The sequence below is a fragment of the Eschrichtius robustus genome, chromosome 17 (assembly GCF_028021215.1).
Source record: "Eschrichtius robustus isolate mEscRob2 chromosome 17, mEscRob2.pri, whole genome shotgun sequence".
NCBI lineage: Eukaryota > Metazoa > Chordata > Mammalia > Artiodactyla > Eschrichtiidae > Eschrichtius > Eschrichtius robustus.
The window spans coordinates 70,179,817-70,206,988 of NC_090840.1; the positions used below are offsets into that span (position 1 = coordinate 70,179,817).

Sequence of the window (27,172 nt, forward strand, 5' to 3'; positions counted from 1 at the left end):
TCTCTTCAGCAAGTGGTGTTGGGAAAGTTGGACAGCCTCATGTAAATCAATGAAGTTAGAACACACCCTCATACCATACACAAAAATAAACTCAAAATGCCTTAAAGACTTAAATATAAGATATGACAGGGACTTCCCTGGTGGTCCAGTGGTTAAGACTTTGCCTTCCAATGCAGGGGGTGCAGGTTCGACCCCTGGTTGGGGAGCTAAGATCCCACATGCCTTGCTGCCAAAACACCAAAACATAAAACAGAACAATATTCAATAAAGACTTTTTAAAAAAAGAGACATGACAGGGACTTCCCTGGTGGTCCAGTGGTTAAGACTCCATGCTCCCAATGCAGGAGGCCTGGGTTCAATCCCTGGTCAAGGAACCAGATCCCACATGCTGCAACTAAGAGTTCATATGCCACAACTAAGAGCCCGCGTGCCTCAACTTAGAGTCCGCATGCTGCAGTGAAGATCCAGTGTGCCACAACTAAAAGATCCCACATGCTGCAACAAAGATCCCACGTGCTGCAACTGAAAAAGATCCTGTGTGCCACAACAAAGATCCCACACATGGTAATGAAGATCCCACATGCTGCAACTAAGACTTGGCTCAGCCAAATAAATAAATAAATATAAAAGTTTTTTTTAAAAAAGACATGACAGGGGCTTCCCTGGTGGCGCAGTGGTTGAGAATCTGCCTGCCAATGCAGGGGACACGGGTTCGAGCCCTGGTCTGGGAAGATCCCACATGCCGCGGAGCAACTAGGCCCGTGAGCCACAGTTACTGAGCCTGCGCGTCTGGAGCCTGTGCTCCCCAACAAGAGAGGCCGCGATAGTGAGAGGCCCGCGCACTGCGATGAAGAGTGGCCCCCACTTGCCACAACTAGAGAAAGCCCTCACACAGAAACGAAGACCCAACACAGCCATAAATAAATAAATAAATAAATAATAAAATAAAAAAGACATGACACCATAAAACTCTGAGAAGAGAACATAGGCAAGACATTTTCTGACATAAATCTTACCAATGTTTTCTTAGGTCGGTCTCCCAAGGCAATAGAAATAAAAGCAAAAATAAACAAGTGGGACCTCATCAAACTTATAAGCTTTTGCACAGCAAAGGAAACCATAAACAAAACAAAAAGACAACCTAAAGACTGAGAGAAAATATTTGCAAATGATGCAACCAACAAGGGCTTAATTTCCAAAATATACAAACAGCTCATACAACTCAATATTGAGAAGACACACAACCCAATTGAAAAATGGGCAGAAATATGGGGATATATGTATATGTATGGCTGATAACTTTGTTATAAAGCAGAAACTAACACACCATTGTAAAGCAATTATACTCCAATAAAGATGTTTAAAAAAATAATTTAAAAAATTAAATTAAATTTAAAAAAAAAAGAAAAATGGGCAGAAGACCTAAATAGACATTTCTCCAAAAAAGATGTACAGATGGCCAACAGGCACATGAAAAGATGCTTAACATCACTAATTATTAGAGAAATGCAAATCAAAACTACAATGAGGTACCACCTCACATCAGTCAGAATGGCCATCATCAAAATGTCTACAAATAACAAAGTCTGGAGAGGGTGTGGAGAAAAGGGAACCCTCCTACGCTGTTGGTGAGAATATAAGTTGGTGCAGCCACTATGGAAAACAGTATGGAGGTTCCTCAAAAAACTAAAAGTAGAGTTGCCATATGATCCTGCAATCCCACTCCTGGGCATATATCTGAAGAAAACCATAATTTGAAAAGATACATGCACCCCAGTATTCATTGCAGCACTATTCACAATAGCCAAGACATGGAAGCAACCTAAATGTCCATTGACAGATGAATGGATAAAGAAGATGTGGTACATATATACAATGGAATACTAGTCAGCCATGAAAAAGAATGAAATAATGCCATTATCAGCTACATGGATGGACCTAGGGATTATCATACTAAGTGAAATAAGTCAGAAAGAGAAAGACAAATACCATATGATATCACTTATATGTGGAATCTAAAATATGACACAAATGAACTTATCTAAGAAACAGAAACAGACTCAGAGACATAGAGAACAGACTTATGGTCACCAAGGGGGAGGGGGCATGGGGGAGGGATGGATTGGGAGTTTGGGGTGAGCAGATGCAAACTATTATATATAGAATGGATAAACAACAAGGTCCTACTGTATAGCACAGGGAACTATAGTCAATATCCTGTGATAAACCATAATGGAAAAGAACATATATATATATATATATTATATATATATGTATATATATTTTATATATACATATATATATACACACACACACATAACTGAATCACTTTGCTGTACAGTAGAAAGTAACACAACATTGTAAATCAACTACACTTCAATAAAATAAAATAATCATAGGTCGCCCCACTTCCCACCCCATCCTCTTCGCTGCTTGACTTTTCTCCTTTGTGCTTATCAGTGTCGGCTTCTGCTTGTTAATTCGTGTGAATGTGAGTTCCACAAGAGCAGAGATTCCTGTCTACTCACTCCTGCATCCTCGGCACCTACAAATGTGTCTGGCACTCATAGGCTCCCGGACAGGATTTGAAGACTGCATGTGAAAATCATTGTGTGCCATCGAGGGGTATTCAGATGGCCCTGCCCTGCCCAGCTGTGAAGGGCTAAATTGTGTCCCCACCCAAATTCATATGTTGGAATCCCAACCCTCAGAATGTGGCTATATTTGGAGATAAGGTTTTTAAAGAGGGGATTAAGTCACCTTAAATGAAGTCCTCGGTGTGGGCCCTAGTCCAGTCTGACTGGTGTCCTCGTAAGAAGAGGAGATTAGAGATAGGCACGCACGGAAGGGAGACCATGTGAGGACACGGTGAGAAGGGGTCCATCTGCAACCAAGGGGAGAGGCTTCAGAAGAAACGAACCCTGCAGACATCTTGGTCCCAGACTTCTAGCCTCCAGAACCGTGAGAAATAAATTTGTGTGGTTTAAGCCGCCCAGTCTGTGTACTTTGTCATGGCGGCCCGAGCTGACTAATACACCAGCTGTGAACTCCTTGAGGACAAGAACCATGGTTTCTTCATCTTTGTATGCCCCGTATCCACAGGGTTCTGGCCCCAACCCATACTCAGTAAATAGGGTGCTAATCGAATTGCATTCCACTCACAACAGGAAGAGTGACGACTGAAGAAGCACCAAGTGGTGAAGGGAGAGCCCTGCACAGACATCCAGGAATGAGTTGTTCATAATTGTCTGTACAGGCTGGCCATTTTCCTTGTATATTATCTATTCCAAGGTGGTGTCATTTCTCACTCGTTGGGGTTTCTTTGTGGCACATAATAAATACCATAGTGGATAAAAGGAAAATCCAGTCAATCGGGGCTTCCCTGGTGGCAGTGGTTAAGAATCCACCTGCCAATGCAGTGGACACGGGTTCGAGCCCTGGTCCGGGAAGATCCCACATGCCGCGGAGCAACTAAGCCCGTGCACCACAACTACTGAGCCTGTGCTCTAGAGCCCATGAGCCACAACTACTGAGCCCGCGTGCCACAACTACTGAAGCCTGCGCGCCTAGAGCCTGTGCTCCGCAACGAGAGAAGCCACTGCAATGAGAAGCCCGCGCACCGCAATGAAGAGTAGGCCCCGCTTGCCACAACTAGAGAAAGCCCACGCACAGCAACAAAGACCCAACACAGCCAAAAATAAATAAATAAATTTATAAAAAAAAAAAAATCCAGTCAATCGCAAAAACAGGCAAAGGAGGCAAGAGTCTGTACTTGGTGTTTGGGCTCCTCCTCCGTGTAACATGTACGTGTGACACTCTTAGTTGTCCTGTGAGGGGTGGGATTCAAGACAGAAAGAGGCGTGATGGAGAAGAGTCATAGAGGAAGGAAACTTCTCACCTCTCCTCTCCTTCTGGGCACCAGGATCTTAAACACAATGGTGTTTAGTTCTAATCTGCTCGGGCCACCCCCCCACCCAAGGGCAGGGCTTGCCTCTGAGGCTCCCCACCTACCGCTGGGCCCTCAGCCCAGTGGCTGCAGCAGCCTGGGGACCACTCGGTGCTGCTTTGAAGTGGAGTGTTTTCAGGTCGGTACAGAATGTGCCTGCACGCAGTTCAGACCCGCTGGGAAACTGGCCCAGGGCGAGGCCCGCGACATGGAGCCGGTCTGCTGGGATACGCACCACCCGCCATGGAAGGGACTGTGTCGGAGTTTTAACGTGCATTTTATTCATGCATTCATTTGTTTTTCATTTTTGCTAACTTGGGCAAGTGTACACCTGAACCTGAAGACTTGGCCAGAAATATGCAGCCTTCACGCCGGCGAGTAGCAGGCCTCGTGGCGCTGGTCCTGACCTCACTGGTGGCTCACAGACTTTCAGAAAGACAGACGCCAAGTCTCTACTGCTCTGCAGACACTCACCCCCTTGTTGTGCTCGGATTATTCTTCCAAGGGCAGTGGTTCTTGCAGCTTCACTGGGGGGACCTTGGGAGAGGAATTCTTCAAAGGCTCACTGTTTTCTGAGCCCTCCCCACCCTTCTCTTTCCTTCCTTCATCTTCCCTTCTTTTTAATCTGCTGTGGTTTGCACCCCTGGTTGCCAAATACGTTTTAGAAGATACCGTCTATTCTGAACCACAGTTCTTAGAACATCAAACAGCTTTTAGGATATTTCACCACAAATTTGGCTCATTTCTTGGCCTCACTTGTCAACAGATTTAAATAATTCTAGATAAAGGAGTTTCTGTGAAAAAAGTCTCTTCTCTCCCCTGCACCTATTCCTGCCCAATTTCTTTGTTCTGCAAAAGAAAAGTCGTCTTCTGCTCCCTCTCTTTTAAAAATCATAATTCAAAGGCCCAGGCCTCTTGGATAGTGGGCACAGATTTGGCCACATTCTGCTACGTCAGTGGTAACCCCTACAGAACTGTAGGACCTCCTTTCCCTTACCGAGTTCCTCCGCTCATAGAAGCCCTCGTGCACACTCACACACATTCACACGTGCACACACACACGTGCACATACGTGCAGATGCAGGCGTATGCACATGCACACACAACACATGCAACATATGTGCACATACGTGCAAGTGCAGGCATGTTCGCGTGCGCGCGCACACACGTGCAATGTACATGCACGCAATACACATGCACGCACCCACGTCACTGAGCATCCACGAGAGATGTGCCCGTACATCACTGGTCTGCGTCAGCCGCAGTTCCCTCAGGGTAGCCACTCTGCAGTTAATTTAACATTCACCCAATCTTTATGGAAAGCATACTGTGGACCAAATACTGCTCTAGGTTCCGGGGAAATCACAGTGAAGAGTTCCTGCCTTTATGGAGTTTATATTCTAGAACAGCACCGTCCGGTAGAAGGTCCCTCAATGAGAGCGATGTCCCGCACTGTTTAATACAATAGCCACCAGCCACGTGCGGCTACTGAGCACTCGAAATGTGCCTGGTGCAACTGAAAACTGGATTTTAAATTTTATTTAATTTTAATTAATATAAATTTAAAGAGGCACATGTGGCCAGCGGCTGCTGTATTAGGAGAAAATGGGTAGATACTCTCTCCTGCCTCTTCCTTTAACCACAAAAATATATAAGTAAATTTTGAATATTAAAAAGTGCTATGCAGGGAACTATATTCAATGTCTTGTAATAACCTATAATAGAAAAGAATCTGAAAAGGAATATATATACATATTGGGTTGGCCAAAAAATTTGTTTGGGTTTTTCGGTAAGATCTTACGGAAAAACCCAAACAAACTTTTTGGCTAACCCAATATATATATATCTCTGTATAACTGAACAATTTTGCTATACACCTGAAACTAACACAACATTGTAAATCAATTATATTTCAATGACTATATATATATGGTGCTATGAAGAAAGCAAAGCAGGGAGAGAGTGACTGGGGAACTGGGAGAGGCAGTATTTTACATGGAATGGTGGTCAGGAAAGGCCTCTCTGTGGAGCGGTGACTTTTACATGGAGCCATGAAAACCAAGGAGCTCTAGGGGTGGACTTCCTGGCAAAGGCCCTGTGACGGAAGGGATACACCTGTTCCAGCAGCCGCAGTGAGAGGAGCAAGTGGGGAGGGGAGCATGGACCAGAACGTGCCGGGGTTGGAGTTCACTCTGATGGGAAGCCGAGAGAGGGCTTCATGCAGAACAGTGTCCTGAACTGATTCCTATCTTAAAATCTCCCTCTGCGTGACTATCATCAAAAAGAATACAAATAACAAATGTTGGCAGGGATGTGAAGAAAAGGTAACCCTCATACACTGTTGGTGGGAATGTAAATTGGTGCAGCCACTGTGGAAAACAGTATGGATGTTTCTCAAAAACTAAAAATAGAACTACCATATGACCCAGCAATTCCACTCCTGGGTATATTTCTTAAAAAAAAAAAAAAAAAAAAAGGAACTAATTTGAAAAGATATATGCACCCCAGTGTTCATAGCAGCATTATTTACAATAGCCAAGATATGGAAGCAACCTATGTGTCCATCAACAGATAAATGGATAAAGAAGATGTGATACACACACACAATGGAATACTACTCAGCCTTAAAAAGAATGAAATTTTACCATTTGCAACACCATGGATGGATTTGGAGGGTATTATGCTCAGTGAAATAAGCCAGACAGAGAAAGACAAACACAAATCACTTATATGTAGAATCTAAAAAGTACAACAAACTAGTGAGTATAACGAAAAAGAAGCAGACTCACAGATACAGAGAACAAACTAGTGGTTACCAGTGGGGAGAGGGAAGGGGGAGGGGCAAGATAGGAGAGGATTAAGAGGTACAAACTGTTAGTCATAAAGTAAGCTACAAGGATATATTGTACACCATGAGGAATACAGCAAACATTTTGTAGTACTATAAATGGAGTATAACTTTTAAAACCTGTGAATCACTACATTGTATACCTGTAATTTACATAATATTATACACCAACTATACTTCGATTTTTAAAAAACCTTTAGAGATTAAAAAATAACATTTAAGTGCTTTTCAGTACCAAAATGAATTTCGAACCATAAATAAAGCCCATCAAGAAGCAGAAAGAAAATCCCTGTGCTGCTCTGGAGAGGAAGTAAGCAGGAGGCCTGTGGGAGGCTTCCAGACGGGAGATGGAAGTGGTCCGATACTGGGTTTATTTTGAAGACAGAGTCAACAGGATCGCTGATGGACTAATTTGGGGGTGAGATAAAGAGGATTTTGGCCTGAGTGTGCCATAGAGATGGAGATGAAGAGCTGTAGACATGGTGGGGGTGGGGGGGCAGGACCCATGTTTGAGGGGGAAAATCAAGAGTCTGATGTTCAGCTAAACATGTCAATTTGGGTGTTGTCAGCAAAAAGACACAGCTCCCCTCTGCTCTGCTGTGCCCATCTCCTGTCCTCACCAGTGCCCTGAGGGACCCTCACCCACTGCTGGTGAAATTGCCCAGCATCACTTTGTTATAAAGCAGAAACTAACACACAATTGTAAAGCAATTATACTCCAATAAAGATGTTTAAAAAAAAAAAAGAAATTGCCCAGCATGAAAATGCCTCAGAGTGGCCGTTTCTGGGTTCACAGGGGAGGGATGCCCCTCCCCCGAGTCCTGCACAGGTTTGTCACCTGACCCCCTAAGCAGATAAGTGGGGCCCCAAGTCCCAGAGGGTTGCTCTTGAAAATGAGTCCATTAATTCTGCCTTGAGCCCTCTCTTCAGTGGAACTCAAACCTAGGCCAGTGGGAGGGACGGGAGAGGATATGCTATCTCCTCCATCCCCTTTCCCCCGGATGTCATGTCAGCTACCCCTGTTTCCAAACACACAATGAAAGGCCATCCTCTATGGAAGCCCGTGCATTTAGATACTCAGCGTGGTCCAGCCCATCACTTCCCCTGTTGGGATTCTGTTAACATAACCTACCTTATAATAAGCAAATTGTTCCCGTACTCCTAAATTAATATTTGTTTAATGCAATTCCAATCAACGTTCTAACAGAATTTTATTTTGCAGATGATTCTGATTCATGAGAACTGATTTACATTAATAGGTGATCAGAATAACCCAGAATTATTTGGCAAAAGAAGAATGATAAAGAGAAACTCACTCTACCAGATGTTAAAACATGCTCTAATCTACAAAAAAAAATTTAAGTGAAGCATAAGTGTAAGGCTCAAGAGCTAGATAAGAGGTACAGAACAGATAATCCAGAAACACCCTAGTATATAGAAAAATTTAATGTATGGCCAAGGTGGCTTCACAAATTAGTGAGAAATAAATAACACTATACATGCTATTGAGATAATTGATAACTTTCAAGAAAAATGGTTAGAAATGTATCTCACAGCTTACCCCAAGATCAGTTCAGTTCAAGTCCAGACAAGTTAAATGTAAAAAATAAAGCCAAAACACTCTAAGAAAACATAGAATAATAGGTCTCAGCTATCAAAGCAGGGAATCACCTTCTAAATGTAAAATCACAATGAAAGAAACCACAAGAGAAAAAGATTGATAAATTTGCCATCTAAAAATAAAAAATTTCTACCTGTAAAACATGAAAAAATACCATATGCAAAACTAAAAGGTAAATTACAGACTGGAAAATTTTTGCAACAAATATAGAAAGGTACTAATGTTTTTAATATAGAAAGAACTCATAAATTAATAATAAAACCACTGGGCATCACAATATAAAAATGACATAGGGACTTTCCTGGTGGTCCAGTGGGTAAGACCCTGCGCTCCCAATGCAGGGGGCCTGGGTTTGATCCCTGGTCGGGGAACTAGATCCCGCATGCATGCTGCAACTAAGAAGTCCGCATGCCACAACTAAAGATCCCACGTGCCACAACTAAGACCTGGCACAGCCTAAATAAATAAATAAATAAATAAATAATTTTTAAAAATGACAATAAAGTATGTTTTTTTAAAATGGCGTAAATCCACAATTCACAAAAGAATACAAATGGCAAGTGAATTTTGAAAACTGTTCACCCTTATTAGCAATCAAGAGAAGCACCAAAGCATATTAAAGCAGTTTTCCCGTATCTAATTGGCCAGGCTTTTTAATGGTAATATTTCATGTAAGCTAAGTGGTGAGTCGGGCACTCATTCACTGCCGGCAAAAAGGCCAAATGATGCAAAAACTTGGCCATATGAGTCAAGAGAATGTAAAATGTTGACCTCCTTTGACCCAGTGCTTTTACTTCAGAAATAAGGACTAAGGGTATTGACTACAATTTTGTCGAGAAGAGCCAAAAATTAGGAATAAATGTCCAGCAAAAGTCCAATGGCTAAATACATCATGTATGGTATATTCCTACAATGTAATGTCATGCAGCCATTTTTTAATCATGCTTTTGCTCAAAGTTTGTGAAAATGGGAAATGTTCAAGTGAAATGAAGGAACTATGATATTTGGGGTGATGTTTTTCTTTTTTATACTTTGATGCCTTTTCTGGATTTTCTATAGTGATTTTACCTTTATGATAATAAACGAAACATTCACATCCATTTTCTAACTCCTATATAAATTCCACTTGCCAGCCCCAGGCAAGCATCTTGCTTCTGATGTACCATCCATAAAAGCGGCTTGCGAACCCAGCCAACACTTCACTGCGAGGTTCCCTCCACCACCCTACCCACCACTTCATAAGATCTCAGTGCCCTTGTTGCTTTTCTGTATCCCTTGGTCTCTAAACATGAATGAGTGACCTGCATCCTCATTTGCTTGCTTTGGGCCTGTTCCCACTGCCCTTCCCAGAGAATGGAAGAGAAGAAGAATGTGATCTTTCATTTTTAGGTGTACCCACTCTCACACCCTCTGTGCGCACCTGGGTATTTGCTTTGGGTGCCAGTTGGGATGGGTCATGGGAGCAACTTAGAAAGAAATGCTAGTTTCTTTTGCCTTGTGAGGAAACACTGACACTCTCTTTGTTCTTGTCCCACAGATATGATCCTGCCTCTTGTGTTTTGGAACAGTTACAGTCTTCTGCACTGAAATCATTCTGGAAACTCAAGCACCAGACTTCAGCGTTCAAGTGAAGCCAAAGCCATTGGAGCAGGGCATAAAGCCAAAAGCCTTTTATCTTAGTAGTTCCAAACATTTCACTGCCCCTTCCCTACCCGCCCCCATCCCCAAAATAAGCCATTGCACACAGACAGACAGCATGGCGAGCAAACGAAAATCCACAACCCCATGCATGGTTCGGACGTCACAAGTAGTAGAACAAGACGTGCCCGAGGAAGGAGACAGGGCCAAAGAGAAAGGAATCGGCACGCCACAGCCCGAAATGGCCAAGGACACTTGGGCAGCAGAACCTGAAAACTCTTCCAAAGAAAATGAAGTGATAGAGGTGAAATCTACAGGGGAAAATCAATCCAAAAAACTCCAAGGTGGTTATGAATGCAAATACTGCCCCTACTCCACGCAAAACCTGAACGAGTTCACGGAGCACGTTGACATGCAGCACCCCAACGTGATTCTCAACCCGCTCTACGTGTGTGCCGAATGTAACTTCACAACCAAAAAGTACGACTCCTTGTCTGACCACAACTCCAAGTTCCACCCCGGGGAGACCAACTTCAAGCTGAAGCTCATCAAGCGCAATAATCAGACCGTCTTAGAGCAGTCCATCGATGCCACCAACCACATCATGTCCATCACCACCAGCGGCCCCGGAAGCGGGGACAATGACCCCGGGATCTCGGTGAGTAAAACCCCCATCATGAAGCCAGGGAAACCGAAAGCCGATGCCAAGAAGGTGCCCAAGAAGCCAGAGGAGGCCGCCCCCGAGAACCACGTGGAAGGGACCACCCGCCTGGTGACAGACGCGGCTGAGATCCTCTCAAGACTCGGGGGCGTGGAGCTCCTCCAGGACACGTTAGGACACGTTATGCCTTCTGTCCAGCTCCCACCAAATATCAACCTTGTCCCCAAGGTCCCCGTGCCGCTGAACACTACCAAATACAACTCTGCCCTGGACACCAACGCCACCATGATCAACTCCTTCAACAAGTTCCCTTACCCAACACAGGCTGAGTTGTCCTGGCTCACAGCTGCTTCCAAACACCCAGAAGAGCACATCAGAATCTGGTTTGCCACCCAGCGCTTAAAGCATGGCATCAGCTGGTCCCCGGAGGAGGTGGAGGAGGCCCGGAAGAAGATGTTTAATGGCACCATCCAGTCAGTCCCCCCAACGATCACTGTGCTGCCCGCCCAGTTGGCCCCCACAAAGATGTCACAGCCCATCCTCCAGACAGCGCTTCCGTGCCAGATCCTCGGCCAGACCAGCCTCGTGCTGACTCAGGTGACCAGCGGGCCAACCACCGTCTCTTGCTCCCCCATCACACTCGCCGTGGCCGGAGTGACCAACCACGGCCAGAAGAGACCTCTAGTGACTCCCCAAGCTGCCCCCGAGCCCAAGCGCCCACACATCGCTCAAGTGCCAGAGCCTCCACCCAAGGTGGCCAACCCTTCGCTGACCCCGGCCAGCGACCGCAAGAAGACGAAGGAGCAGATTGCACATCTCAAGGCGAGCTTCCTCCAGAGCCAGTTCCCCGACGACGCTGAGGTCTACCGGCTCATCGAGGTGACCGGCCTCGCCAGGAGTGAGATCAAGAAGTGGTTCAGCGACCACCGGTATCGGTGTCAAAGGGGCATCGTCCACATCACCAGCGAATCCCTTGCCAAAGACCAGCTGGCCATTGCGGCTTCCCGACACGGCCGCACCTACCACGCGTACCCAGACTTTGCCCCGCAGAAGTTCAAAGAGAAAACCCAAGGTCAGGTGAAAATCCTGGAAGACAGCTTTCTGAAAAGCTCTTTCCCGACCCAAGCAGAACTGGACAGGCTAAGAGTGGAGACCAAGCTGAGCAGGAGAGAGATCGACTCCTGGTTCTTGGAGAGGCGGAAGCTTCGGGACAGCATGGAACAGGCCGTCCTGGATTCCATGGGGTCCAGCAAGAAAGGCCCAGACGCGGTGGCCCCCAATGGTGCTCTGTCTCGACTCGAGCAGTTCTCCAGTGCCCAGGTGCCCAGCTCTTTGCCCAGCCCCTCACCAGCAATTACAAAAAATCAAGAACAGGTTCAACTCCTGAGGAGCACATTTGCAAGAACGCAGTGGCCAACGCCCCAGGAGTACGACCAGCTGGCGGCAAAGACCGGCCTGGTCCGAACTGAAATCGTGCGTTGGTTCAAGGAGAACAGATGCTTGCTAAAAACTGGAACCTTAAAGTGGCTGGAGCTGTACCAGCAGCAGCACGTGGCGGATGATCACGGCTACGACGCCCTGTCGAGGAAGGCGGCAAGAACCGTCATCGCCGAGAGCTCGAAGAACAGGAGCGAGGGCAGCCCGCAGTACCACAAGGACCCCAAAAAGCTCTGCGAGGAGGACTTGGAGAAGCTGGGCCCCAGGATGAAAGCGGGCGGCGAGCAAGCAAAAGACGGTTTGCCGGCAAAGCCCTCGGAGGCCACCTCGGACAGATCAGAGGGCAACAGTCGGGACGGCCAGGGCAGCGACGAGAACGAGGAGTCGGGCATCGTGGATTGGGTGGAGGTGACGGTCGGAGAGGAGGACGCCGTCTCAGACAGGTCGGACAGCTGGAGTCAGACGGCGGCAGACGGCGCGGCGGAACTGGCTGACTCGGACTCCGACAGCGTCCCTGCTGAGGCCAGCCAGGCCTAGACAGGTAATGCCACCTGCCCCCCTGGGAGCCAGGGCAGGAGGCTGGGTTTCTTTCTTTCTATTGCCAGAGTCGATACAGTTGTCGGGTACAGAGATATTGACATAGATCATGGGTTCTTCTTTCAAGCTCTTTTAAGACAAAGGAAGAAGAATAGGTGTTGCTAGATTTTATGTTTTTATTTGCAAGGCAGTGCTGATAGGTGACAGCATCACTGCCTGTGGCCTTTGGGGGTCCGTCCATTCTAAAGTCTAGTAACAAGGTAACGCAACACAAGGCCTGTTTTGTGTTCACTGGTGTAAGAAACAAACGTGAAAGGATATGTCTTTTCCTTTTTCTTTTTCTTTTCTTTTTGGATTTTTTAAAGAATAAGCGTCTACGTTTACTGAATAAAAATTTGGGATTGTTTCCTTTAACCTGAAAGGTTTTGAAAGTACCTGGTATTTACCTCGCCACGGCTAAAGGAAGGTGCACCCGTGTGTGTCTCATTAAGTAACCCCGCTTGTTGCTGCGCTGATGGGGTCCCCAGAGCCCCTTCAAATCTGGAAGAGACTGGTGTAAATTAGGTCGGTGGAGCCACAAAAGCCTGGGAAGGGAGGTTACCATGGTCACTAATGGCCATGTCATCCACAAAATGGGACGTGCCACCCAAGCCCTTGGTGTTTGTGCTTCACCAGAGGTCTGTGCAAATTAGGGCCTGAAGCATGGCAGCTTTCTTGATGGTAAGTTTAGAAAAGGGGGCGGGGTGGGGGGGGGATAGTAGAGAGAGGGATACAGGAGGGAAAGGTCTACCTCGGCCAAAGCCGAAGTATTCCAAGGGCAGCTTAGAAACAGGAGGGAGATGCACGATTTACAATCTGCCCGGCTTGGCTTCTCCAGAGGTCACTTAAAAGGCAATGGAAGCCCCGCGCCACCACCATGTCATCTTTAGACATAATGAAAGGTAAAAACCTCTACAATGATTGATAAGGTCCCCAAGGGAGCCCTGGAAATTACCATACCTTTTTATTTATGAACTCGAACAACTTTGGCCAGCCATGTCCCTCATTAATTCATTTATTCAGTAATAAAACGAGGCACCTGGCAAATAAATAAAGTCCTCTAGAAACCTTATTTTAGCCGGTTCCATCAGCTACTAAAAGAGCAATTTAATGAGCAGCCAATCACAGAATGCCATCAAGTCTTTCTCCTCCAGCTTTGCAGGAGGAAGTGGTAATGGGTTGGGGGTGAGGAAGGTGAGCTAGTGACAGGAGGGGTTAAAGGGCATTATGCATCGCACCAACCACCCGCCTCCACCTGGCTACAACGGTTTCATCCTCCCTCTGGCCATTTTCTTGCTTCTTATAAGAATCTACCAGGGACTACCAGGGACTTAACCACTGGTAGTCCAGTGGTTAAGACTTCGCCTTCCAATGCAGGGGGTGTGGGTTAGATCCTTGGTCGGCGAGCTGAGATCCCACATGCCTCACTGGCCAAAAAACCAAAACATAAAACAGAAGCAATTTGTAACAAGTTCAATAAAAAACAAAAAAGACCCTACCAAACCAGCCCATATCCCCCTTGTTGCAATGAAGGAGCAATTTTTTTTTTTTTGTCCAATCAGATTCTGCCTGAAAGCTCCTAGTTTGCCCCGTCTTCCATCCCAGATTTTTCTGATGCATAAACATAAGCCTACGTGATTGCCTTTTCCACCTACCACACAGTAGACAGTTGGGTTCAATTCAATTCAACAAATACGTCCTAAGCACCTACTGTGTGCGGGCGAAGGTGCTAGGCGCTAGAGAGGACAGGGTGAAGAAGATAGAGTCCTTCTTCACCTGGAGCTCAGTCAGACCAACAAGAGGGGAAATTGCTCTTTCCTGTATTCGCCAGGGTGCTCCGTGGCATGATGGAGACGTGCACGCAGGAGGGGCACCCAGGCTGGGAGTCAGGGAAGACTTCCTGGAGGAAGGGACAGCTGACTCAGGAGCTAGCCAAGTGCACAGACAAGGAAGAGAGTGTTTCAAGTGGAAGGAAGAGCCAAGCAAGGGTCCAGAGACAAGACAGCTGCGGAACCAAAAGAGGTTTGGTGTAGCCAGGAAGTTGAGTTTGGGATTCGGCAAACAATGAGAAGAGGCAAACTAAAAGAAAAACTGATGGCTTTCCACAGCAGGCAAAAGTTATTCTGAACCAGTTGTGTTTGCTCAGTTTGGATATGAGGATGCTAATTGTTCCTGTGTCCAGAGTGGGCTCTGGATGCACATCGCTGAGTGGGAGGTATCTAGGGATGGCAGCCCCCCACTGGCCCCCAAGGCCACCTGTCCCCATCTTTTCTCTCCCAAACGATACCAACACCAACAGTTGACAGCGCCCGTCTGAGCTGGTTGCCACTGTGCTTGACCCCCACCTGAGGCCCAAGAGAAGGAGAAGGGGGAAGAAATGCTGAAACCATAAAGAGAAGCTTTGGGAAGGAAGGGAGGGAGGGAGGAAGGAAGGAAGGAAAGATGCAAGGCCTCCTGAGTTCAGAGGCTGAGCTGGGCGCTGTGGCCACAGATAGTCTCATTCAATTCTCTTAGCGGCCCTGAGAGGTAAGCTTCTCTATATTTTTATAAAACCAGAAACTGAGACTCAGAAACCAAGGAACTTATCCACATTCTCCCAGCCAGCACCTCGGTTTCACTCCAGAGCCTTCACTCTTCCTACTGCCGTTTCTGCCTCTTTATTTCTGACAGAAATTCCCCAGTTCTGATTGATAGCACCTCCCACCCCTGACCCGCTCCTGTGGCGGCAGATACCTAGGGTTTTTAGAGTTGACTTTTGAATTAACATCAAATAATTCAGAGATGTAGGAACTAGTCAAGTCCCCCCAAAAAACAGGAACACCCAAGTACCGCTTTTTTATGTTTATTTATGGTGAACGCCACAAGTGTGTGCTAGAAAACATTCCTAAACAACAAGCTAAGATCTACTCAACACCTGTGACATCTGATATCCCTAATGGGCCTCCTGATATTTTTCAGGTGCCACTGAATTGAGAAAGGGGCCGCCGTCTGTGCCGGTGGCGGCAGCCAAAAGTTCTCCCAAGTCCCGACAGAGGCACCCCTTCAAGGAAGCTTCCAACCTCGAGGGGAAAAAACCTCTCCAAATACTTCACAGCTTTTATGAACCAAACACATGGGTCTCTTGAAATTCATAAATATTCAGTGATGTCTTTATTTAAACACATATTTATTTAGGAACCTGCAGTTGAGTGCAGTTGCCACACACATAATAATCCTGGGAATGATGCATGGTTTTGATTTCATGAAAGGTGTTATGTGATGCACATATGAGAGAGAGAGAGTGAGAAAAAACTTGGGTAAGCAGCTGGGCGCTGACTCTAGGATGGGACTTCCTCTGTGGGAGTGAAGCGTACCCACCCCGACCAATTCCTCTGGCTGAAGCTTGGCAAGGCCCAGGACAGTATTTGAATGTCCAGGCTCACCCTGGCCCTGAGATTAGACACAAAGATAAGGAATCATTCCCAAGCCTTGAATTGGGGCATCTTGATTCAGTCTCTGAGTCCAAACAATCATCGAGCTATCCACTGAGAGATCTGTCCTGGTAAGAGGCCAAAAAATAAACTCCTCCTTTCCTAAAAATGAGTCAGAATACTTGAGCCAGAGAATGTCAGACATATGCCTTGATGTTTGGCCAGACGGGATTGCCCGGCTCTGCTACCATGAAGAATTTCCATTTATTTGTATATGCCATGTGCTCAGCATTCTTCCCAGCACATCTATTAAGTCATTTACACTTCATGACAACCTTCTGAGAGAGGTACGGCTCTTTCCCCATTTTACAGAGGGCCAAACGGAGGCTCAAGAGATGCTTGCCCTGGGTTCCTCAGCTAGCGGCTGGTGGAGCCTGGAGGCCCCATCTCATCTGTCAGGTCACTGCCTGACCCCACCACTGTGGCCCACCACCTTGCCAACAGTGGCACCACCATCACCGCCCAGGCTGGACCAACAGGACGTGGTCATTTCTTAATTCTACTTGGAGTGGGAACTAATACGCAACTATTCACTACTTTGCTGCCTCCTGATTTCTGACAATTTCCATCTCCTGAGGATTAGGGATGGCTTTGGGGAAGAGGTAAATCTGTGAAATGTCAGGAAAAAAATATTTTCCATAGTTCAGCTTGCTTAAAATATTCAAGGCTGCCAACATTGGATCCTGGATACAATTTAGGATCCAGGATAGGTATAACCCCATCATCTGTTCAGATTACCCGTCCAAATACAGATATGTGAATGGATGGATGGATAAGTGAAAATGTTGTAATTAACTATTTCCCTGTCTCTCCCCTATCAGACCCTTAAAGGCAGGCACCATAGGCCATTAATCTCTGAATCCCCCAGTGCCTGATTCAGAACAGATGCTCAACAGCAGTTTATCAAACCAACCTGAGAATTAACAAAGATAGTTGGCTTCCAGTTATCCAGGATCTGGTACCTCAGTCCTTTGCTTCTCCTCATTTTTTTTTTCTATCACTCACTAGTCCCATCAGATGACAGCCATCAGAGGAGAGGAACTGGTGACAATCTGCTTTCCCTGTGTGTGGGCAGCTTGAGGGAAAGGTCTGTTGGAGAATCGATCACTAGCTATTTACTGGGTGTTACTTCTCAGGGACTGTACCTTAGCCTCGCTGCCCTGGCACCTCATGGAGAGTTAACCGCTATCACTTCCTTTTACCTAATTCTGGAGTTTCTCACACTAGGAATTCCCACTGTGCTTTAGGCAGCTTGTAGTGACTTAGGAACATAATGAAACTGAAGCCCCTCATTTTTCAGAGGAAGGATGCTGGCCCCAAGGAGGAGAAGCAACTAGTCCAGATGTCCATAATAAGTGCCTTGGCTCATTCATCCATCAGCATTTGGGGAAAGCCTGCAGTGTGCCAGGCTCTGGAAGGCAGCGGTGCCCAGCATGTCCCTGCCCTCATGGAGCCCATAGTCTTTGACCAAATAATCTTCCATCAAACAAAAAGGAAATGTTGCCAGGTGACAAGATTTTTTGAAGGAAAGGCGCATGGAACTGTGAGAATATAGATTAGGGCAATTTGACCTGATTTAGGGGGTTGGGCAAGGTTTCTCTATAAACAAGCAGTGGATGAATTGAAATCCAAAAGGTTAAGTAGGAGTTGACTGGGCAGAGAGGAGAGGAGAAACAGTCCAGGCAGAAGAAACCACATACCCAAAGACCCTGAGACAGGAGGGAACTTGGTGCATCAGGGAAACTAAAAGGTGACTATCGTGGCTATGACTTGTCGGAGTTCACACTTCAAAGAAGTGCAAGAGTTAAAAGCCAGAGTGCTACCTGGACTCATCATCAAATTTTCCCTTGAAACTCCTCTAACTCATCAATAAAGACTATATGTGATTCTGTGTGTATGACCACATTGACAAAGTTTGAGACCCTCTGAGATACTCAAGGGAGGAGCAAAAGGAAAGTCATCTTGCAGATGTCTGGGTGTTGAGACCTTTCTTTCTGACCTAGTAGTATATGGAAGATGGATGGTAGAAAATTCTAGAGCACCCACATGCCTATACATTTTACTGTATTCTTTTTTATGATTTTCTACAACCTTAATACTTACTGTGTTAGTCAACTAGCTGCCATAACAGCAGAGCACAGACTGGGTGGCCTAAAGAACAGAAATCCATTTTCTCACAGTTCTGGAGGCTAAAAGTGCAAGATCAAGGTGCCAGCAGGGTTGGTTTCTGGCGAGGCCTCTCTCCTTGGCTTGCAGACAGCCACCTTCTCTCTGTGTCCTATGGCCTTTCCTTTGTGCATATACCCTCCTGGTGTCTCTTCCTTGTCTTATAAGGACACCCATCCTGTTGGATTGGGGCCCCACCCTTATGACCTCATTTAACCTTCATTACCTCCTTAAAGGCCCCATATCTCCAAATACAGTCATACTAGGGATTAGAGTTCAGCATATGAATTTGGGGTGGGACACAGTTCAGTCCATGGTACTTACCAATAGACTTTGTTGTTGTCAAGACCAAGTGAGATAATATAAGTGAAAGCCCAAAAACAGGGGCCTGGCATTAGCATCAACACCTGCTCAATGGATGCTAACTCAGAAGTTGCACATTCTTCTGCATATGGAGAACTTAGCCATCTTGGGTTTCCAAGTTGACTGTTTCGGTTGGGGCCCCACTGGTACAAACTCATGCTTTGGGCTGTTAATTGCATGTGCATCTTGGGGCGGGGTTTGGGGGCCTGGGACAAAGACAAGGGGCAACATTTGCTGAGCACTTACTGTGCCAGGCACTGCTCAAGCACTTTACATGTGTTAACAACTCTCCAAAGACATCATTTTCTTCATTTGATGGCTGATGAGAATGAAGCACAGAAAGGTAACTGGTCCAAGGTCACTGAGATAGAAGACGGTGGAGCTGGGATTCAAACCCAAACCTGCACTTGTAACCTCGTCAGGAGCCTGCCTAGTGAGTCTAAAATCCGATTCCATTTGAACTCCACAGGATAATATCCAACTGATGGAAAAGGGACAGGAAGAGCCAGTGGCCCTCTGATTCCTTCTGCCTTTGAACCTCTCTGCGAGCAGGGAGACCTGACTTACAAGTCTCAGCAATTTCCCCAACCACAGAGGCTCCCCAAACTGCTGCAGGGAAAGAGCTTCTGCCGGACCTTCAGAGTTGACATAATGTAGGATAGTGTGAAATTTTCCTCATCCGCTGAGAAATTACTTATTCTTTCTCCGTGTCACCATGTTTTCCTTTTCTCAGTTCTAATTCAAATTAGACCATGCCCCTTCCCAATAAAAGAAAGTTGGACTCAGAAATATGATTGAGATAAGATTGAATAAATTACAATCACAGTGCTTGCTTTTCTATCTCATGGACTGTGGTGTTATTCTCTCTCAAGTCCACAGGGCCTAAGGGAAATCCCTACAGGGAAAAGTAAAGAGAAATAGGAACAGAAAGCTAGCACATGGGAAAAGAATTCTAATTGTTTCATGCTTCCCCAAAGGTAAAGTAATAGGGAAACAGATTTTGCTGAAGAATTAGGTAGTACTTTTTAACATTCCAAGGTGTGCCCAAGATAGAAAGGGACAGCTGCGGGAGCCAGTGGGTTCCCTGTCCTGGATAGTGTTGAGAGAGAGGCAGGGCATCCACTTGGTGGAAACGTTCGAACAGTGGCCATAAGAAAAGGGACCCAGTGACTCTGCAGTTTCCCCCAAAGCTAAGAACTAGTGCTCTGGGATTAAGTGACCCATCGGGTGGTTGGTTCTCTACCACGCGGAATGTCCCTGACCAAGTGGTAGGATTCCAGGTAGAAGCCCAGGGGCTTAGCAAGAGGCCACATAGTCAAAATCACTGTAATACTCTTTAAAAAAAAAAAATACCCTGAAATGTGAACTTTGTCATCAATCTTGTGTAACCAGCCACCTCTAACAGCACTGTGCTCTCTTCTTGTTTTTCATTCATTAATGAACGTTTGAGTGTCCTCAGTGAGCCAGACTCAGTGCGGGGCGGGGGTCAACAGTGAACTCTGTGGACATACGTTTAAAAAGGTGAACTGAGGGTGTCTGCGAGCAGGGTCTTCTGTAGAAGCGACCTGCAGATGGGACCTGCTGCCCAAGGGGAAGGCGATGGGGCCAGGCTGTGTGCCCTTGGTGTCCTGCATCTTCCCAGCCTCACTTTGAGAGTGCAGCCAGCTCCCACAGCCCAAGTCCTGCCCACCGCTACATAGCCTGGGAGAGGTCAGAGGAGAATTGAAGTCTAGCAGTTCCAAGGGTGCTACTGGGGCCCAGAGCCATCCATAGACATCTGGAATCACTGCAAAAGCCAAAAAAAACTGGCTTTCTCTCCCCTTCTCCAGGTCACCCTTTGGCCTTGCAATATGTTTTTTGTGGGGTTTTTTGTTTTGTTTTTTTAATGGCCTTGTTCGGCATTTATTTTTCATATTAATACATGTGGCTGGAGGATTATACATGTTCATCCCCATAAGACAGGGAGGAACACATTGTCATAAAAGAAATTGAAGATGATTCAAAGAAATGGAAAGATATCCCATGCTCTTAGATTGGAAGAATATTGTTAAAATGGCCATACTATCCAAAGCAATCTACAGATTTAATGCAATCCCTATCAAAATACTCATGACATTTTTCACAGAACTAGAACAAATAATCCTAAAATTTATATGGAACCACAAAAGACCCAGAATTGCCAAAGCAATCCTGAGGGGAAAAAAACAAAGCTGGAGGCATAACCCTCCCAGATAAGACCATCTACAAAGCTACAGTAATCAAAACATGATGGTATTGGCACAAAAACAGACAAATAGATCAATGGCACAGAAGAGCACAGAAATAAACCCACACACCTACAGTCAATTAATCTTCAACAAAGGAGGCAAGAATATGCAATGGAGAAAAGACAGTCTCTTCAGCAAGTGGTGCTGGGAAAGCTGGACAGCCTCATGTAAATCAATGAAGTTAGAACATACCTTCTCACGATACACAAAAATAAACTCAAAATGGTTTAAAGATCTAAATGTAAGACATGACACCATAAAACTCCTAAAAGAGAATATAGGCAAAACATTCTTGGACAAAAATCATAGCAATATTTTCTTAGATCAGTCTCCCAAGGCAATAGAAATAAAAGCAAAAATAAACAAGTGGGATCTAATCAAACTTAAAAGCTCTTGCACAGCAAAGGAAACCATCAACAAAACAAAAAGACAACCTCCTGAGTGGGAAAAAATATTTGCAAATGATGCAACCAACAAGGAGTTAATATCCAAAACATACAAACAGCTCATACAACTCAGTAGCAAGAAAACAAACAACACCATCCAAAAATGGGCAGAAGACCTAAATAGACATTTCTCCAGAGAAGACATGCAGATGGCCAACAGGCACATGAAAAGATGCTCAACATCGCTAATTATTAGAAAAATGCAAATCAGAAGCACAATGAGGTATCATCTCACACCTGTCAGAATGGCCATCGTCAAAAAGTCTACAAATAATAAATGCTGGGGGGGGGGGGGTGTGGAGAAAAAAGAACCCTCCTACACTGTTGGTGGGAATATAAATTGGTATGTAAATACTATGGAAAACAGTACAGACATTCCTTAAAAATCTAAAAATAGAGCTACCATACGCTCCAGCAGTCCCACTCCGGAAAAGATGAAAACTCTAATTCTAAAAGATACATGCACCCCAATGTTCATAGCAGTGCTATTTACAATAGCCAAGACACGGTAACAACCCAAGTGCCCATCAACAGACTATTGGCTTAAGAAAATGTAACATATATATATATATATATATATATATAAAATGGAATACTACTCAGCCATAAAAAAGAATGAAATATTGCCATTTGCAGCAACACGGATGGACCTAGAGAATATTATACTTAATGAATCAGAGAAAGACAAGTATTACATGATATCACTTATATGTGGAATCTCAAAAATAATACAAATGAATCTATATACAAAACAGAAACAGATCACAGACAGAGAAAACTAACTTATGGTTACCAAAGGGGAAAGAGAGGGCAGAGGGATAAATTAGGAGTATGGGATTAACAGATATACACTACTAAACAGAAAATAGAAAAGCAGCAAGGATTTACTATATAGCACAGGGAACTATATTGAATATCTTGTAATAACCTATAGTGGAAAATAATCTGAAAAAATATTTATATATATATAACTGAATCACTTTGCTGTACACCTGAAACACAATATTGTAAATCAACTATACTTCAATTTTTAAAAAATTGCCAGATGGAGAACCACCTTAGTATTGAGGTTTATCTAAAAAGCAAATTTTTACATATTTTTATTACTTTCAAATAAACTGACAGCATAGTTGCTAAGATATTTTATAATTCATCAATTATCGGATTGTTTAAAAATTATTTGCTATGGAAAAATCACCATGATAAAATCAACTTCTTTAGCTTCTAATAATTTATACTTGATATGCATTATAAGAGTGTAATATTAATAGGCAAGATAATTCAAGCAGCCTGACTGATCTCATTAACTAGTCATCTTCAAACTCAGAAAACAAAAGAAATCAATAAAAAAAAATAAAAAGCAAAGTTTTGCCATTCACTTAAAGAGACAGGGTTCAGTTTTCTGTATACGAGAGAGAGGAGAGAGAGAAAATGTGTAAATTCTCACACACACAGGTGAGCTGACTTACCCCCAAGGCTGTAATTTTGCACTTGGCTTTCCTCAAGGAAAACAGGAAGCAATATTTCTGGAGGACGTGTTTGCTTTGCACACCTCGTCTGTTGCCCTCCCAGCAGCCGGTTGATTATGAATTGTGGAAGTGAGGCTCAGGGAGGTTAGGTAACTGACCTCGGCACACAGCTCGGAAGTGGCTGACCCTGGATCCAGCTTTCTCTGACTCCACGGCTCTTCCCTCCCTGCTCCACGGCAGAGACCACAGTCCTGTGCTGAGCTGACGTTCCTCACCCTGGCTGGGAGAAGGAACAATCGCTCTTTACCCACCTTGGGCCTTGTTTCCTGGAGTCTTGAGAACTGTTCGCATGGACATCCACCCACAGGCAGCCTCCTTTCCGAAGACGGTGAAAGACCCAGCTTGCTGCGGGAAATCCCGTTCTTTGGGGAGCACAGCGGGAGGCCGACTGTGGTCCGTGTGCCCATCCTGGGCGCGTGTGGCTCTGCATGGGATCAGCGATAAGGCACGTGGTCCTCTTCAGCTGCCTGGGACCGCCAGCCCGTCTTTGAAGCAGACCTGCGCTCTCCTGTCGCCACGTGGCTCCATGCAGGAAGCAGCTGTGCACGTAGGGCAAGGAGGGTCAGGTGTGGGGAGGGGCAGTGAAAGTTGGATTGGCCGCAGTAGAATCCAGGTTCCACCGCTTGCTACTTGCCTGACACCATTTAACCTCGCTAAACCCCCATCTCTTCACTGCAGGTGGGCCTACCTCCCGGGTTACCAGGTTACCATAAGGAGTAAATGAGATGATCCACATCAGCACTTAGCATTGGGCCTGGCACATAATAAGCATGAGGTATATTTAAGCTACTCTCACTGTTGTCACAACCATGACCATTATTGCTTTTGACTCTGCCGCTGAGCAGTCACGTGACCTGGGGAAATCGCTTTTCCTCCCCGAGCTTCCTTTTTTTTTTCTCGTGAAATGAGTGGTGTTGGCAGCATCACCTAGAAGGATCCCTGTAGCTCTTACGATTCGGCGACATTTGCTGGATCACTTTTGGGTGATACCAGATCCCAAGGACACCCTGGAATCTGGTTTCATCCACAGACATTTCTTTTACAAGCTGTTTCCTTAACTCCAATATTCAGTCTTATTGTCGGGAGCATTTAGGGAATGTGGGTACATTTGACATCCAGACGTTAAGAATGACAAAACAATATAGATAATCTGCTGATGCCTTCGGCTGAGAAGTCTGGTATTCTTGCTCTTGGTCCCCTGCACAAGAAAAACACAAAAACTTCTCAGGGCCTTCTCGGCTACTTAGCCAGAGAAGTGACCAAGCAGTAACACAGCCTTACCAGGAGGGAGGCAAAGAAAAAGCCAGTGGCTTCAGGAATCTACAGATTTGATCACCTTCCAGCCTGTCATGGAAAACTACGTCCTTTACAGCCCTGAGCCCTCCCCTTGGATTCTTGCTCAGGATCCTTGGATCCCAGGAGCCCACAGAGGAAATGGAGGTCGGCCTTAGTTTCCTAAGGCTGCCATCAAGTACCACAAACTGGGTGGCTTAACCGACAGGAATTTATTCTCCCACGGTCTGGAGACTGGAAGTCTGGTGTTGGCAGAGTTGCTTCCTTCTGAGGGCTGTGTGGGAACGTGTGTTCCTTGCTTCTCTGCTAGCTTCTGGCGGGTTGCCGGCAATCCTTGCCTTATAGATACAACACCCAATTTCTGCCTTCGTCTTCCCATGATGTTCTCCCTATATCTGTCTCCGTGTCCAAATTTCCCCTTTTTATAAGGACACCAGCCCTATGGGATTAGGTCCCACCCTAATGACCTCATTTTAACATTGATGGCCTCTGTAAAGGAATTTCCAAATAGGGTTACATTCTGAGGTACTAAGGGTTAAGGACTTCAACATATCTTTGGGGGTTGGGAGGACACAATTTAACCCATAAGAAGGTCCTTGGACTATTTTCATTACTTTAAAGTACATAAGAATTAAACACTTCTCCATACTGACTCAATAAACACTGTTTAAGAGCACAGGCTGTGGAAATTGCCTGGGTTGGAATTTTGGCTCTGCCACTTTCTAGCTGTGTGATCTTGGGCAAGTTTTTTAGCTTCTCTGTGCTCAGTTTCCTCACCTGTAAAATGGGAATAACAATTTTATCTACACCTGAGGGTTGATAGAAACATTAAATTAAAAATATACTTAAAATTTCTCATCTTATTATGATTATCTTATATCCTATCATATTTGGAAAGGGTTCCATCTAACAAATACAACAAAAGCACATGTAATACTTACCACACGCTGGGCACTATTTTATATGCTGGTGCATATATCAACTTCTTATCACAACTACTTTGTGGATGCTATTATCATCCCTGTTTTACAGAAGCAAAAACTAAGCCCTAGAGAGATTTTGACGTGTGTATGGCCCCATGGCCAGTATAGAGAGAACTCCCAACCCAAATCCAGGTTTGACTGATTCTGGGGCCTTTTAGGAACCATTGTGACTGGCTGCCTCTCCAGGAATAAGAAAAGGGTCTTGTAATGATAAAATGAATCACCTCCTTCACTTGCCCAGAAAGTCATCCTATTTTCAAAGGCCTTATTCTGAAGGCACTTCCCATAATGTCAGACTGTGCTCAGGAAAAACACTTGTTTCTTTAAAACAGGGCGTTTGTCTCTCCTCCAGGCCCCAGGATGGCTTTGGAAGTGTCTCCCCAGGAAAGCCAAGGAGAGGCCACCCCCGATGCCTTGCACCCAGGGAATGATGGTCATCTCCCTGACATCTTGTCTCTCTGGTTTTGTGTTGTCCTTCTAGGGAAGTCCATCAGAACTGCTGTGCTGATGAAGGGGACACTGTGTCTTCAAAGAGAGAAGAGAACTTTCGTCCCCGGCTGTGGGCCGCCCTGGCCAGAGACTCCAAGTGGAACGCCTTCGCTCGTACGCACCTCCCCGAGGCCCGGTGGGAATTGTTCATAGTGCCAAAGTCCTACCACTGCGTTTTCCATGGGTCCTTGTAAATAGTTTGCTCCTGTGCCCAGGCCCCCGCCTCTTGCTATACTGGAACCGATTTGTACAATGTGGGAAAATTTTGTTACCTTTTTAACCAAGGGCAACTTCCTTTTCCAGCACCACCATTGTAAGGTTTTTTTCCAGGAGGGAGGGCTGATCACACGTGCTTTTCTCTTTTTTCCTTTCTTTGTTTTTTTATTTTATTAATTTGGGGGAGGGGGGGATGTTAGCATTAGTGCCATTATATCTACTGGATTTTAGGTGGGGAGAGTTCATTTTTAAAGGTAGTTTGAAATTTGGGAGATTTCTTCGGGGGAAAGGGCTGGGGATTCAGGCATCTGTCTTAACTTGGAGAGGGTTTTACAGATGACAGATCTTCCAAATCAAATCCATTTCTATTTCTTCCCCAGCCTCCTCTGGGGGTCCCTGTTTAGCCACACACAAGGCTTTCTGAACTGCCACCAGGCCGGTCTGGTGTTTTTGATGGCCTGGCCTCAGACCTTGGGCCGAGCCAGCACCCGGAGAACTGGGTGGCGGACAGCTACCCTCTGAGCCCCTTTTCAGTGACCAGCAGAAAGGGCTTCCGGATGCATTAGCATCATCATTACTTTCGTGAAATTAAAACAAAAAGAGATCTTCGTGTCTAGCGGGTACAAAGATGAACAGCTTTGGTTTTCATTTCCGTTCCTAGCTGCCTTTTCTCAGTGTGGTATTGGACAAGATTTCAGCTTGAAGCTTCACCGCGAATTGCTTTTTTTGTTTGTTTGTGTGTTTGTTTTGGGCCAATTTTAGTTTCCTGAGTGCACTTTTTTTTTTCCCTCAGTTAGTCCTAACTTCTAAAGAAGAAGAACCAGGAGACGTATCTGGTGTAAATGTTGCTGTATGAGTTGTGTTTGCAGTCCCTTCCCCTGCCCACACTGCCCCTCATTTGAGTACACTGCACAAATAAAAGGTTAGGGAGTTTGGAAAAAAAAACAATTTTTCTAACTTGTTGCTCATTTGTTGTAACTCAATAAAGCAAAGACTAAACATTTTTATAACCTTTTCCTCTGCTCCTGGTTCTTCATTGCTGTCTGGCTCCCAGGGCACAGCCTGAGGGTTCCAACTCACCCACCCTCTGTTTCAAATCCGTTATGACCACACTTCTCATCTTCCATCCTGGTGAGGCCCGACAGCACCGGTGGGACTGTAAAAACAGGGGGTAAGTGTCGACGTGGGAATCTTCATCACATCTCTGTGACATAGAGAAGAAG

At 45.3% G+C, this 27,172-nt stretch overlaps 1 protein-coding gene across 5 annotated transcripts in view; it reads left to right on the forward strand.

Annotated features, from left to right (window-relative positions):
• ZHX2 (zinc fingers and homeoboxes 2) overlaps positions 1-26,943 on the forward strand; it is a 170,678-nt gene extending 143,735 nt beyond the window's left edge. For all 5 annotated transcript variants that reach the window (XM_068526248.1, XM_068526247.1, XM_068526251.1 and 2 more), the window contains 2 exons: positions 9,953-12,692; positions 25,726-26,943. In XM_068526248.1, the coding sequence (XP_068382349.1) occupies positions 10,172-12,688 (2,517 nt within the window). In that variant the 5' untranslated portion in view covers positions 9,953-10,171 and the 3' untranslated portion in view covers positions 12,689-12,692; positions 25,726-26,943. The remainder of the gene's footprint in view (positions 1-9,952; positions 12,693-25,725) is intronic.
• The last annotated feature ends 229 nt before the right edge of the window (positions 26,944-27,172 follow it).